General features: G+C 37.5%; 1 protein-coding gene across 3 annotated transcripts in view; it reads right to left on the bottom strand.

The window, feature by feature from the left end:
• Pclo (piccolo presynaptic cytomatrix protein) overlaps positions 1-14,660 on the bottom strand; it is a 341,154-nt gene that overhangs the window by 49,110 nt on the left and 277,384 nt on the right. For 2 of the 3 annotated variants that reach the window (XM_036180305.1, XM_036180307.1), the window contains exons 17-21: positions 7,295-7,388; positions 5,993-6,064; positions 4,305-4,485; positions 2,662-2,856; positions 1,279-1,353 (exon numbers count right to left, since the gene is read on the bottom strand). In XM_036180305.1, coding sequence (XP_036036198.1) covers positions 1,279-1,353; positions 2,662-2,856; positions 4,305-4,485; positions 5,993-6,064; positions 7,295-7,388 — 617 coding nt within the window. The remainder of the gene's footprint in view (positions 1-1,278; positions 1,354-2,661; positions 2,857-4,304; positions 4,486-5,992; positions 6,065-7,294; positions 7,389-14,660) is intronic. The other variant, XM_036180306.1, reaches the window with a different exon arrangement.

The raw sequence follows: 14,660 nt of genomic DNA, 5'->3' as shown, positions 1-14,660 counted from the left end.
TAAACAGAAATGCTATAGAAGGAAGAAAGGTATAATTTTGACTTGTGGAAGATATGTAAAACTGAGTATTTCAGGAGTGGAAATTATTTAAGAAAAATACTAATTTTCAGATAAATTATTTTTAGATGTGATTTTGAATTAAATTGGAGAAAAAAATTAAAGCAGTTGATTCCTGTCATGGGCAGTGATTCTTAGCTGTGTGAAAACTCCAGACGTTGGGGTCAATATAGCCACAGTTATCAGCTTTCTCCTTTCTTACTATAGCTGAGACATCAAAGTTAGCTACATATTCAAAGCAGGGACTCATGGAACGCACCTTCCTCTCTGCAAAAATCTGAGAAGATCGTCAAGTAGACCAACAAGCAGGGGGGGGGGGGGGGATTTGGGAGAAGTGAAGGCGGCCGGTGCCTATTAGCCAACTCCATCAATCACTTATGTTTCCGTGTGAGCTCTGCTTTTATTTTGAAAGGCTTTTCCTTTTGGCTTAGGTTGTTTCCAGTGTGAAACTTTGTTATGCTCCCAAATGTTTCTGTCATCATAGCTCTAACTAGCATGTATCAGTGACCAAATCCTACTGAAAGGAATTAAAGGAGAAAAATAAAAACAAAACCGACACACTCATTCTGTGCTGCATCATATAACAATGGCTCAGAACCCAGTAGTTTATGAATGAAATAAAGATACTTTATTTATTACACAGGCACTTGGATATTCACATGCCCAACACAGCTGGTACACTTAACAGCTAAGGAAACACGCACAGATGTCTGCTTGTAGGCTCAGGAGAGAACTTCCTCTGTGCCATGGTGAATGAGTGCATTAACAATTTTTCCTTTGCTTTCCTCCAAGCATTTCCAAAAGTTACACGTCAAATATACGCAACAAAAACTGTATCTACATTCCAACTGGTATGCTAACTTGAATTGTGAGCAATGTAAACTTTTATCACAATGCAACATATTTTATAGTCATGCTTGAACAGATTAGGTTAGTTGCATGCATTCCATTCTGCAATATGAATACTGTTAAACTATTTTCCAACAAAAGTCAAAAGACGCCCAGTGCATAGAAAAATACAAATCACTGTAGTCAATATATTATGAGACTGATCTTGGGACTTACATGGTGATGATGAAATCCTAAAATGCCATGCCCACAAAAGCACATTAAAAAGGGGATAAACATATTTCATTAGACAATCCCTAAAAATTAAGGATGAGAGCTTTAAGTTTGGGGGACGGTCTTGCTGTGTGCTTTGAACAGGGCCTTTCTGCTCACCTCCTTCTGCTTTGACTGGTCCATCAGACATCACCTTCCTGAGGGCTAGCTGGCTTTGGTCTTGGTTGCCATTGGCTGGTGGAGGCAGAGTATCAGACTGAGTTCTTTGAATGGGGAGGACGCCTGCTATGCTGTGTCTGTGCTGCTTCCTGGCATGATTACACTGACCGCTTTTATGTGCTGCTGTGGCAGTGTGGGTGAAATGGAAACCCAGAGTGTATCCTCAGATGGAACCAGCTTCAATGGCAGTCATGCAAACAGAAGTGTGCTCTTGTTCTGCTGAAACCGTGTTTTCAAATGCCAAAACGACACCACATGCACAGCACTGAAGGGGTTAAAACTGGCTGTTTCCTTGGAAATGATGACCAGAGGGAGGAGGAAAAGAAGGAACTACTTCCATGCCCTGGCTGATGCTATTTGGAAGGGACAGCATATCTATAGCCAGGAGGCATCTGCACTCAGATTTTTATAGAATTGTATCAGAAAATATCACAAGTGAAAACTCATCAGTTAAAGAGGAGTGAATGGCTAGACTTCAATGGACTAACTACTAGACATGGCACTTCTTGACTTTTAAAACAGTCCACTGATTAGGAAAAAAAATAATCTGTAAAGTCTGTTATTCTGTACAAAGTGTGATCCAACAGAATGGACCAGATTGTGCCCCTTAATGAGATTATGTTGCCTCATCACTTAAGCTTATATGCATAGGAAAAAATATGTATTTTTGAGAACATGAATTTCTGCAGATTCTTCAGGAGACTTTGAGGTTCATACTTTAGCTTCTTTTCCCATGCATCCTGTTTTTAAACATTGCTTCAAAAGGCTTTTCACCCTAGGTTCTGGAATTTGACTATTGGTCTCACTAAGCATCTGCTTAAATATTGAGTGTTTTCAGGTCCAAGTATCACATTGCTAACCTGACTTTGTGTGTGTGTGTGTGTGTGTGTGTGTGTGTGTGTGTGTGTGTGTGTCCTGTGCTTGCTCTTGTGGGGATAAGGCTAAGAAACTGGCAGTCGCTTGTGCTTGTAGTTAGTGTATTCTAAAGGAGAAGGAAGTGCACACAAACACACACACAACACTGCTGTGCCTGCAAACTCACAGACATGACTACCAAATACTATGAGCCAGGTTGGATAGACGGTGGGAACAAAGGAGAAACAGCCAGTTTTATTTGTCTATGTAAATCAAAAGAAAAAGAAAAACGAAAGGCGGAGGAGCATATTTACGTATTGATACTGTTCTTACACAGACAAAAGGACAGAGAACAGAGTGAGCAGGGGATGCCAAAACACAGAAAGCAAACAGGGAAAGACAGCAGGAGAGAGAGGCAACAGATGAACATTAAGCTGCCATGCTGAGGAATTTATTTGCGTCTTTTACTTGGTTGAATGCGGAGCTGTTGCACGGCGGCTTCGGCCGCAGCTATGGCAGCTCCTGCATCTTCCAGGTGGGCTTGCGTGACACTGGTTTTGCTTTGACTACGAGATGGTCCATGAGATCGGAGATGGCCTTCTGATGATGATTTTGAGCTACCAGGACTACTGTGGGATTTCTCAATGGTGGGCACTTGCATGTCTGGTTACAAAAGGATAAAAAATGAGTTAAAGTTGCTCCCCAGCTCCCCTGCTGTCAAAGCCTAGTCTACACGTAATTTGAAACAGTCTAAGATCTACATTAATGCTATATTTCATGGGTCATTTGTGCAACTTCAGACCATACAGTAATGTGATTGAAGATTTGAAAGCAATTCAAGGAAGGGAGAAAAGGGAGCCCAGCCTGGAGAAGAGACTGATTCGTCAAGAATGAGTTGAAAGCAGCCTCAGGTAAGAGATGCCTGCCTCAGCTTGGTCCTTTCCCAGCAGCTCTACTCATACTTGTAGAGGCTGGTAAAAGACAGTGGGTTTATTCAGCTGCAGACACGCTTAAGTAAAACCATAGTGAAATGTTGGATGAGCAGATTAGCACATATTGGAATAGAGCGTCTGTCGATTCACTGAATTAGGAAACAGAATGTATGGATGCAGAGAACTAGACCAGAGTGAGAGAGAAGAATGAGATTTTTATGCTAGTCATCTTGCAGAAGGTTGAGCATGGCAAAGTTGAAATGGATATGTGGAATCCAAACCCAAGCTAAAAAATGCATAAATCGTCTTCTAAAGTCTCTGTTGTTGGTGGTTCTCAGTTATATTAACTCAGTGGCCTATTAGATGTGACCTTGGCTTCTCACCCTCTAGAACATTTTCACACACTCTGTTCCCTTCTGATGTACACAAAAGCACTCTCAGTAGGAAGAAGTGCTCACTAATTGTCTTTAATACTTATAAATAATTCATGTATCCAGTCACCACATGTTTCTCCTATATAGATTGATGATATTAATATATATACACATATATATTAGTCTTATGTTATAGAATAATTGTTAAAAAATAAAGGGAAAATCCATCCCAATGAAAATGCTGTGCCTATTGCTAAACCCTGTGTATAATAACACTTACTTAAATTAAAAATTGATTGGAATCCAACATCTAGGAAAGACTTGAAGAATTTGAATTGCCATTTGTTTTGATGAAATGGGAAAATTCTTTTCATAGGAAAAGTAAAAACAGAATGTAAAATTTTCTTTGTAGACTGCATGAGAATTCAGAGATCCAAATGGTAATGATGGTCATGTTTTAGTCAACATACTAGAAGGAATTTTATATTGTTTTATGAAGTAGCTCAGTGAATTTTCTAAAAGCCTATTAGGATGGATTTCCAGAAATATAATTAGCTTATGTAGCCCAATCTCCTTTTTACAAAATGAGGAAATGCAGACAGTAAAGCCAACACCTCAGTATGGGCCGATATATGCTTAAAGCCTGTTATTCCTAATTCAAAGCGCACATCTCACAATACCATATTAATTCTCCCAATGGAACTGAACTTTACAATGTATGTTAAACACAGAGGCACTCAAACTCAAGAAGTTACTGACTGAATAAACAGACAAACAACTGTGTTCTACTTGAAACGTCGCCTACCCTTGGATGGGTCAGGGAAGATGCCATGGCTTCTGCTTTTGCTCACAGAGGGCTTTGAGGACTGCTGGCTGCTCTGACTGGAATGACACTTGCCGTGGTCAATGCTCTCGGTCTGTTCTTTCAGCGGGTACCACCGAGGAGTGTTGTCCAGGTAAGATGTGCTAGATAGATCAATCAGTACCTGGGAAAAGACAAGGAAGCAGTGAAGTACATGGACTGAGCTACAATTGGTTCATTAGTTTTTCCATGACCTAAAACGTACTGAGGATGTAACAGGTGATTAATACAACCTTAAGGATGGTGATGTCGCTTTTCTCACCTGTCTTTGTGTATTTCCTAATTTTTCCTCAGCCAAGATATTGAGATGCTTAATGAATGTGGGATTAAACTGAACTATATCATTTCTTTGACTATTCCCTAATTTACTTGGATAATATAAAAAGAACAGGGTCATAGGTCATCATTTTTATGAAACACGAGTTGTTTTGGGTTGTTCTATCAAATTATTTTTACTTCAGAAGAAATGCATGATTTTGATCAGATGGACTTAATAAAAGAAGAAAAAGAATGAGTAATTTGCAAATACCAGCTTGTTTCTTCCATTTAAAGCACATTTTAATGTTTTACATAGAGATGTGACTACCAGCTAACGATGAGAAAGCATTGTGTCATGGCTTACCTAGCGTTCTTCCTTTTGTAATGGGACACACACACATATTGTGTTTTTACAGTCATTGGCATCTTAGAGTCCACAAATAATAAATAATGTAGATATATGATTTAGGTTCATATAAACAAGAGTAAATTAGAAGGACTTCAGTAAGTCAATATTTTGAAATATGACAGTAAACCAAATATAACCCTATTATTCTAGAATAATTTTGCATACAATCAACACTAGTTTCAGTGGCTGAACTAGGAAGGACTCTGAATGCCAGGCTTTGGTGGTGTGGATTTGATGGGAAAGAGAGGGATTGTATCTGTAGATTCAAACAAGCCCTCATTATAGAGACAACACATGCAACACACACAGTTCTGATTAAGAAAGTGACAAATTTTGTAAGCTTTATGTTTCTTGGAAATCATATACCTATAGTGTGTACATACATATAATTTAAAAGCACTAAATAAATGTCATAGTTTTTAACAATCTTGAAAAAAACACCCAAAGGTCTATTCACTCTCCCTGATTCTGTTCTTAGACCTATGTGGTTTCTAACAAATTTATGTAATAATTACTTCAAGTGTCTTCTCTTGCATCTAGTTTTAACTTTTAAGGCATTTGAAAATCTTTAGCATGATATTTAATCATCCATAGCAATGTGAAATGTTACATCTCTATATGTAAGGAAGAGCAATTCAAGAAACTGGTATTGTCTTTTAAAAAGCCAGCTAAGTTTTTAATTCTTTTGTTATCTTAGATCTCATTTGTAATCACATTGTGATTTTTTTTATTTTCCTGCTAAAACACTATTTAATCTTAACCAAATTAAAGAGTACATCAAATGGTATACTGAAAATCATTTTTTCAAGTTTCTATTCACCTATTCAAAAAGTAACTCAGAAAATTAACTTACCCACCAAAAGATGTTGGTCAGGAACTGCTATTGTGTAAACTCAAAAAAATTATTTTTCATCATGCTTTAATTTGTGGCATATGGGGACAGTATACAAAAGGAAAGACTTACCTCTCCAAGGAAGTCGTTGGAAGAGAATCTATCATAATCCCAAACTGTCACCTCCAATGTCTTCTTCATGAGCTGCATTCGGATACAGCGTTCATCAGCCCCATATCTCCAACATGCATTTCAGTATATTCATAGATGATTCTCACCTTGAATTCTTTTCATTTTATGAAAATACTTGGTATTTTACTTAAGATTCTACATTAAATGTTGTATGAAATTTTAATGATTAATTTGTAGTTCAGTCTAGTGTTTGATTATAGGAGACCTCATTATTTTGTGAATAAACTGGTGATATCCACTTCATGTCATTCTTACTACTCACTTAACAAAAAGCAGTCTATACTCACTAAATACATGAAAGCCATGAGCCTAAAGCATTTACATTTTTCTTCATCTCAATCATTGCAAAAAACAAAGCATTTTTACTTCTGCAGAAGTTAACTTTTTAAAGAACTCAGATTAATATTCATTTATAACTTTATATTCATATTCGCCTTCCAGAGAGCAAACCAGAACCTCATTTTGAAAGATTGTTTCCTGTAAATTATCTTATCTTATGACTTTTCTGTTTCTTTCTTTCTTTTGGCTCATTTTTGCTTGTTTGTTTTTTGAGACAGGGTTTCTCTGTGTAGCCCTGGCTATGCTGGAACTTGCTCTTTAGAATAGACTTGCTTTGAACTCGCAGAGATCTGCCTGCCTCTGCCTCCCAAGTGCTGGCATTAAAGGGATATTTATCTACTGTTATTTATGACAGTTATGGAATTCACATTCCTTTAAATTAAAAAATAAATGCACTAATATGATTTTGTCTCCAAACACTTATTTTTGGTTTTGATGTTTTATGGTAGTCACCATTACATTTTTAATTTTCTCCTCTTGGGAAGCTTCAATTTACATAAATGAACTCCAACGTCATAGTTGGGTAGAATAAATAATACATGCATTTCACCTTTATTTTTTTAATGTTCCTTCTAAAAAAAATACAGCCAGTTGAAAATATTTCCTCCCAATGTGTAAATCTAAGCGAGCCTATTGAAAATGTTTCGTTTAAAATTATTCTAAAAGCCTCATTTCACTAAATTATTTGTTCATGTTTTGGCTGCTTTGTTAAAATATGAGCATTTGTTTTTACCTTACCTTTGAACTTTCCTCATTTATTATCACTGAATATATTTCTTCCGTGTCTTTAATGGACTCTTATTGTATGTGGAAAACCTTGATAGAGGCCCTGACTCTTCTGTAATGTTGCCATCACTACTACATCAGCCTACATCTGTCATTTATAAAATAACAGTTACATACCTGCTCCATGGAAATACTTTTATAAATTACTGTCTGATTCCACTCAGGATTAAGACTTTTCTGGACATATTTAGTTCTTCTCTTGTGCTCAGCACTGAATTGGAAGAGAGAAAAGAGTTAGTGTGACATTTAACTGATGACTTCCTGGTCACACTGAAGGACATGCAGCATGTGCCAGATCTTTGGCTCACACCACTGGATGGCCACTGCATCTTGAAACTCAACTTCAAGTTGAACACACAATAACAATTTGAAAATACATTGGGTGTCTTGAGTTTTGCTTACACTACTGAGTAAGTATGTTTTTAAAGAAGTTCCTGTGGGACTTTGGACTATACTTTACAAATTTTACTTTTTCCTAAATGTGGGAGAGACTTACATTAACTATATAATAATGTTAATATCTTTTTGCTTCATAAATAGTAATAGAGTCTTTAACTTTCTGAGAGTTTTACACCTAATCTTGCCAGCAAAGCTAAATTGTCTCTCCCCAACAGTGCCTAAAAAGTAATGATATCAAGAGAAGGACACTGTAGCACAAAAGTGTGACACCAGCATTTGAAGGTGGAAATGGAATTCAGCTTCCTCAGCTACACAGCTACTTCGGACCCAATCTGGGTTACATTAGACCCTGTTTTCTTTTGTTTTTTTTCAAAAGAAAGAAAGGTAAAGAAATGATTGCCTTTACAGAAAAATAAAGACAAATGGTTCTTACAGTAGATGAAATTTCAAAAACTTTCCCAAAAGAGTATTTGAAACTCCTTTTAAAGTATGATATTTGACATGGTTATGAAGCAGATTTGAATGTCTTATGCCACTAGTTTACATTAAAATTGAAACTAAATTAAAATCTTCCTTCCTTCATTGTAATTTGGGGCATTTCAATGAATCCCCAATTCTTCCATTATCTCTAAGCAATCATTAGAAGCTTATATTGTATATATACATTCACCAACTTAGACTGAAAACCTATTCGAATTAAGTATACAGCTGGCATGAACTGGTGGCTGGAGCTGGACTAGGCAACTGCTGTATGTGATTAGGAGATGGTGATCCCACAGGCAAGGCCTTTCCTTGGCTTCACCTTTTCTGGATTTCCATCTTAGTTTACATCTCACTGATGAAATAATATTTTATTTCTGGTAGGGGTCATCTAATTTACTAGGAAGTCCTGAATACGTGTCCAAATTTACTGGCTATCTTTCCTTAAAGACAGTCAAGACTCCATACCCCTTCCACTCCAGGAGAATACAGTGTAATTATTCTGGGATAAGGCTTGAACATTGATTTTTGAAAGCTGTACTGTAATATACAGTGAAATTTGAGCTGTGGGTTTGGTGTCTCACCAAACCTCACATTAGCCATGACAAACTGATTCCAGGCCCCTCTCATTTCTTTCTGTCCCATTTGAGTGTACAAAAATAATAACAGGATTTAATGTTTGTCAATAAAGATAAATTACAGATGCTTTGGAAGAAATGCTTACACAATGATTTTAACAAACATAATTCTCATGAAATTATAAGTTTGTGCACATATTTTTGTCTATAATTTTGTTACTATCTAGTGAAGTTTGTGTGTATATATATATATATATATATATATATATATATATATATATGCAGGATATTTCAATTCTCTAATTCTGCTTCTACCCCAGAGAATTTTCTCACTTGTACAAAAGGAATTTATTCAAAACTATTCACCACAATGTTATTTCTACTGAAGTTAATAAGTAAATAAATATGTACTTATATATTCAGTCAGTGAACCATTAAGCAACAGGATAAATTAAATCAAATACTTGAAAATATTTTTATTTAAAATTTTGCAGAAAGATAAACATGTCAATGTTAAGTTATCATTATGTGAATTCAAAATCATTGAATAATTGTATAAATCACTGGGTACATTTGTACATAAGACATCTATATTAATATCACAGAAAAACTTAGGAAGTGCAAATATTAAATTCAATTAAGTAAATGTTCTATGTTGACAAGGAAGTAGTTTTAAAGGCTCCAAATGTACCTGTAATGTGTCTACTATTATAAAAACATCTGAAGCAAGTATAGCAAGATGTTGATGATAAAATTAGATAAGAAGCATAGTCATTAGTTAAGGATAATTTTCAGTAAACTTGAAAGTTTCCAATCCCCAAAATTGGAAAGTTCTTTATACTGTGTTTGCTGTTAAGTTATGGGAACAATTAATCTGAACACCTTGAAGTTAACAGCCAACCTTGCTCAATATTTTGGATTCATAACTGTACTTCTAGGCAGGTGTACTTAAGCAAGGCATAAACTAATAGAATTTTAAATTTCTATTTGGCTTTGACTTAGTTATCAAGATGGTAGAATTATGAGAACACTACAGTAATGATAAAATCCAAAATTTGATGATCACTAGTAATATTGTTTTTAAAGTTCTAAAATAGTGAATCTACATAATTGTTAAGACAGGCATAAAGTTAACTGTAAGCATGTGCTTTCATTAAAATACAGCTATGGCTTAAATTGAAAGGATTTATCAATCCCCATAGCTTCTTAATCCATACAATATGAATAAATAATAAAAATTTCACATCCACATTTAGTAATTCTTGTCACTTTTACAGACAGAAAAAAAATCACTGAATACCAGTATAATGTATAACTGTAATGGTGTTACCTTATGATCATATATTTTATTTATACTTGAAAAGCATTTTGTAAAACAGTCACATTGAAATAAAACTACATTAAGTTCTGATTGCTTCCTGAGCTCTAACTGCTTTTTTGTGTTAGCCCACTTAATCTTTAAGGCTTTCTTACAAAACAGGTTCTATTTATTATCTTATTTAATAGGTAAGATTGTCTGAAGCTTAAGTTCTAAGCCTTAGGGGAAGATGTGCTAGTAAGGCTACATGGGTGTTATGTGGTAGGATTAGGAATTAAGTATAAAAAAAATCCTTATTCTTTACTCAATATGTTATATGAAATTAACTTATTAAACCCATCCAAAAGTATCACTTACATTTTCTTGACAGGCTTTATTAGCTGAAGTTCTTACTTTGTCTCTATAACATAAAGTTCCTCCACCTCAATTTACATATAACACAAGTTATAAATATGTATACACATGCTTTCACAACAAAAGATATTAGAACACTTTTAGATTTGCCTAGAGATATTCTGAATCTTTTTTTTTTTTTTTTTTTTTTTTTGCCTGAGCTGAGGACCGAACCCAGGGCCCTGCACTTGCTAATCAAGCGCTCTACCACCGAGCTAAATCCCCAACAATATTCTGAATCTTATAGGGTATGTAAATACTATGTGAGAACCAGGAATAAATATTACAGGCATTTATCTTTTAAAGGAGTCAGAAGTAATCTAAGATGGCACAGATTAAAGCATTATATCAATAGAATATCTTTGTTTTATTGAATTTGATTCTCCAATTCTGTCCAGACTCAACCTCCTTTCCATAGATTTTTTTTGAGAAAACCATTTTTATTATCAATGGCCAGCTCTTCTACAGAGCATGTACATAACATTTCCTCCATGTATCAATAGATAAAAATAACTAACAAGCTTAAGTGCAAAAGTACACAGGACATCAAACATAAGAAGTTTATGTATGAGATATTATGCCACCTCAAGCTTTTATATATTTGAAAGGTAGAGTTCGTGAACTAACAAATATTGTCCTTTTATAGTTCTGTCAAGCTCAATGGAAGTGAGTTTAACCTTATTTACAAACACCAACACCAGTATCACTTATCTGCTATTTATAAAGAAAATCATATTTTTCAATAAATTAAAATCAATGCAACACCCATCCAAGCTACAATACTAGCTGTGGTGAACAAAGACCATATATCAATATAAGTCTGTAAAGTCCCAAGCTGATCCTCTTCAAACTGTATCCACTCTGTGCATTGACAATGGGAAGCTCAAACCCATTCCTCTTTGCATGTGCATTTGTGATCTTACCATTTTGTACTGAGTATTGAGATTTTGAAAAACTTACTTTGGCTTCAACAACTTGTAGCTTTCTGTATAAACTGAGCTATAGCTGGCCAGCTTCACCACACTTAATGCTCATAAGTTTCTACATTTGGCATTCCAGTCCTTGTTTCCAGAACTCCATTTTCTCACACTCTGGCAGTCTGAGCCTTGTTGCCTTCTTTCTTGCCAAAGCCTTTTTATTTCTTCCTCTTGCTTAGCAAACAGCTCTTGGTTACAGTCGCTGTGCCTGGCGATGCATGTCTCTGCCTGGATGTTAGCTTGCAGGGCCTTTTTGGAGCTTTTGGAGCTATCTGAGGAGTCCTTTGTGTTCCCAACCACAACAGCACAGCAACACCCAGATTCTCGAGCCGCAACTCTTGAAGCCGTTTCCTGATGTTTTGTTTCCAATCATAGGCTTTTGCTGTTGTTCTTGCTATTTCTTTTCCCTTTCCAATCTCTGAACTAAAGCTTCCTAGGTGTCCATTGCTGTCTTTCTGCCTCTGAAGGGGATGGACTAGGTGTCAGTTTAGGCTTCAGCTACTCTTCTTGGCTTCCCAATCTCTTCTAGCTCAACTTCGGCTCCTTGTTCTAGTGTTGAGCTTGTGTCTGGATCTTGACTGAATGTGTTCTGATCAATCATTTTCTATCCCTGCTTCTAGACCTTGACTTCTCCTTATCTCTGATTCTGGATTGAGACTTCTTTGATCCCTATTCCTGGACCAAGACTTCTTCCTTTCTTACTTAGATGGAGACTTTCATTAGATCTAGATGTTGAGTGGCTTCTGCCTCATGATGACTTCCTTTCTGTGTGCTGTGTCTGTCTTCACCATTCTTAGATGAACTTAGCGGCTCTTTTTTTTTTTTTTTTTTTTTTTTTGGTTGTTTGTTTGTTTTTGTTTTTTGAGACAGGGTTTCTTTGTGTAGCTTTGAGGGCCTGTCCTAGAACTCACTCTGTAGCCCAGGCTGGCCTCGAACTCACAGAGATCTGCCTGCTTCTGCCTCCCGAGTGCTGGGATTAAAGGTGTGTGCCACCACCGCCTGGCAAGCTGCTCCCTTATTAATGAGAAGACTGTTCTTTGCCACGTGTTCCTCAGACTTGTGTCTTAGAGGATTCATCTTTGGATCGTGTCTTCTTGTCTGTATCATGAGATAGGCTCCCTCCCTCTTGGCACATGAATCTGCAGCCTCTTCAGTTCAGGCTCTTTACTCCTTAGTCTGCTCTTTGCTTCTTCTGCAGCACCTGTGTTTATGTCCTTCATTATCTGACCTTCAGTTTCTTTCTCTTGACCTTGGCCATCATCTTGAATAATGATGTTTTGAGGCTCCAGGCGGAAGGAATACACCTCACTGCTCCTTTTCTTTCTCCGTCTGGGGATATCTTTCTTGAGGATATCCATCTTGTTCTGTATACTTAGCCTTTGAACCTAATTAACCTTCTTTAGTGAAAATGTCCTCTTGATACAGAGGTATGACAAAACATGCTTTGCCTGTCCGTATTTATGCCGAGTTCCAGAGCATTGCAATGCCACAGCCAGTCTTCACTTGAGCTCTGGTAAGAGGCATGTGGTGGTTTGGAGTCTGGCCGCTAACGCAGTGAGTGTCTCTGACTGCACAACCAGCACTAAGGCCAATGGGAAGCTTTGCTGCAGAATACTTTCTACAACTTTAAAGTAATAATAATAATCTTTTTATTATTTGAGAATTTCAAATATGTATAGAGTGTTTTGATCAAATCAGACCCCCTCTTCTCCAGCTCCTCCCCTCCCCACGTTTCTTTCCCAAATTGATGTGCAAAGTCACAGAGTTCATTCAGTGTTGCTTGTATGTACATGGATGTAGGGCTATCTGTTGGAGCACGGGTAGCCTCTCAAGGGCTTCTGCCCTGCTCCATCATACCCTTCCCCCACCAAAAACACCCAAACCGCTGACTGTCCCTTGCCCAACAGCCAAGGGTGAGAAGTCCTTAACTGCCCCTCCCCCATGCTGGTCTGTGGCTGGTCTGATCTTGTGCAGGTCTTGTGACCCTTTCACTCTGGTGGTATCGTGTTCCCCAAAATATTGTGCACTCTAATAAATTTATCTGGGGTCAGAGAACAGGCAGCCACTAGATACAGAGCCCAAAATGGTGGATAGAAAATGGGTCAGAGCAAGCCGTAGCAGAAGTTGGGGCAGTGGTGGCACACGCCTTTAATCCCAGCACTTGGGAGGCAGAGCTAGGCGGATCTCTGTGTGTTCAAGGATACAGCCAGCATGGAGACACACGCCTTTAATCCCAGGGAGTGACAGCAGAAAGAGAAAGATATATAAGGCGTGAAGACCAGGAACTAGCAGCATTTGGCTGGTTAAGCATTCAGGCTTTGGAGCAGCACAGTTCAGCTGAGATTCATGTAGATGAGGACTCAGAAGCTTCTAGTCTGAGGAAACAAGACTAGCTGAGGAACTGGTGGGTGAGGTAGCTGTGGCTTGTTTTGTCTCTCTGATCTTCCAGGTTTAATTTTATTAATAAGACTCTCTAAGATTCCTGCTACACTTCCACAGCTTTGATTGCCTCATTTTAGAAACCAAAGAAGTGCTCTAGCAGATCTTTTCTAGTTTTTCTGCTTTTCTCTTTCCTTCCTTCAATTTATTAGTTAGTTTACAGGCAGCATGACATCATGTACTCCATGCTGGTCTTGAACTTGTAATCTTCCTCCATAACTTTGTCTGTCTGTCTATCTATCTAGCATTTCCTGAACTGCATAGCTGGGCAAATAAAGCCATCCTTTTTTTTTCCTCAAATTTAAGTTTTTATTGATTCTTTGTGGATTTCACATCATACATCTAGATCCCACTTACCTCCCAGCCCCTTCCCATCTGCCCTCTACCTGTGCAGCTGTCCCTCTACCCAGGATAAAACAAGATAACAATTTTTTTTTTTTTTTGAGACAGGGTTTCTCTGTGTAGCTTTGGAGCCTTTTCTGGATCTCACTCTGTAGCCCATGTTGGCCTTGAACTCACAGAGTTCTGCCTGCCTCTGCCTCCTGAGTGAAGGCATGTGAAACCACCAACAGGCACAAGAAAACATTTAAAAGAAAAATCTCATTGTGGGAGCTGTAGTGTGACACAGTGAATAGCACAGTCTTTAGTCCACACATCTCTACTTGCAAGTGTTCATTGCATCGAGTCATTGGTCTGGCTTGCAGTGTCTGGTTCTTGCTTTTGCTACAACATCGATACTGGGCCCTCACTGGGGCTCCTCTTTGATATCTTGCTGTTGTCCTGTGTCATGGAGATCCTATAACTTTGAGTCTGGAGCTCCAGCCCCTTCACATGCTACAGTAGACCATAGATGGGGTGGATGATGGAATGGGCCAACTCATAGCTCTGGGTCTGGGTCT

The sequence above is a fragment of the Onychomys torridus genome, chromosome 3 (assembly GCF_903995425.1).
Source record: "Onychomys torridus chromosome 3, mOncTor1.1, whole genome shotgun sequence".
Taxonomy (NCBI): Eukaryota; Metazoa; Chordata; class Mammalia; order Rodentia; family Cricetidae; genus Onychomys; species Onychomys torridus.
Note: the sequence above shows the minus strand (reverse complement) of the source record. Positions and strands in the feature narration are given on the sequence as shown.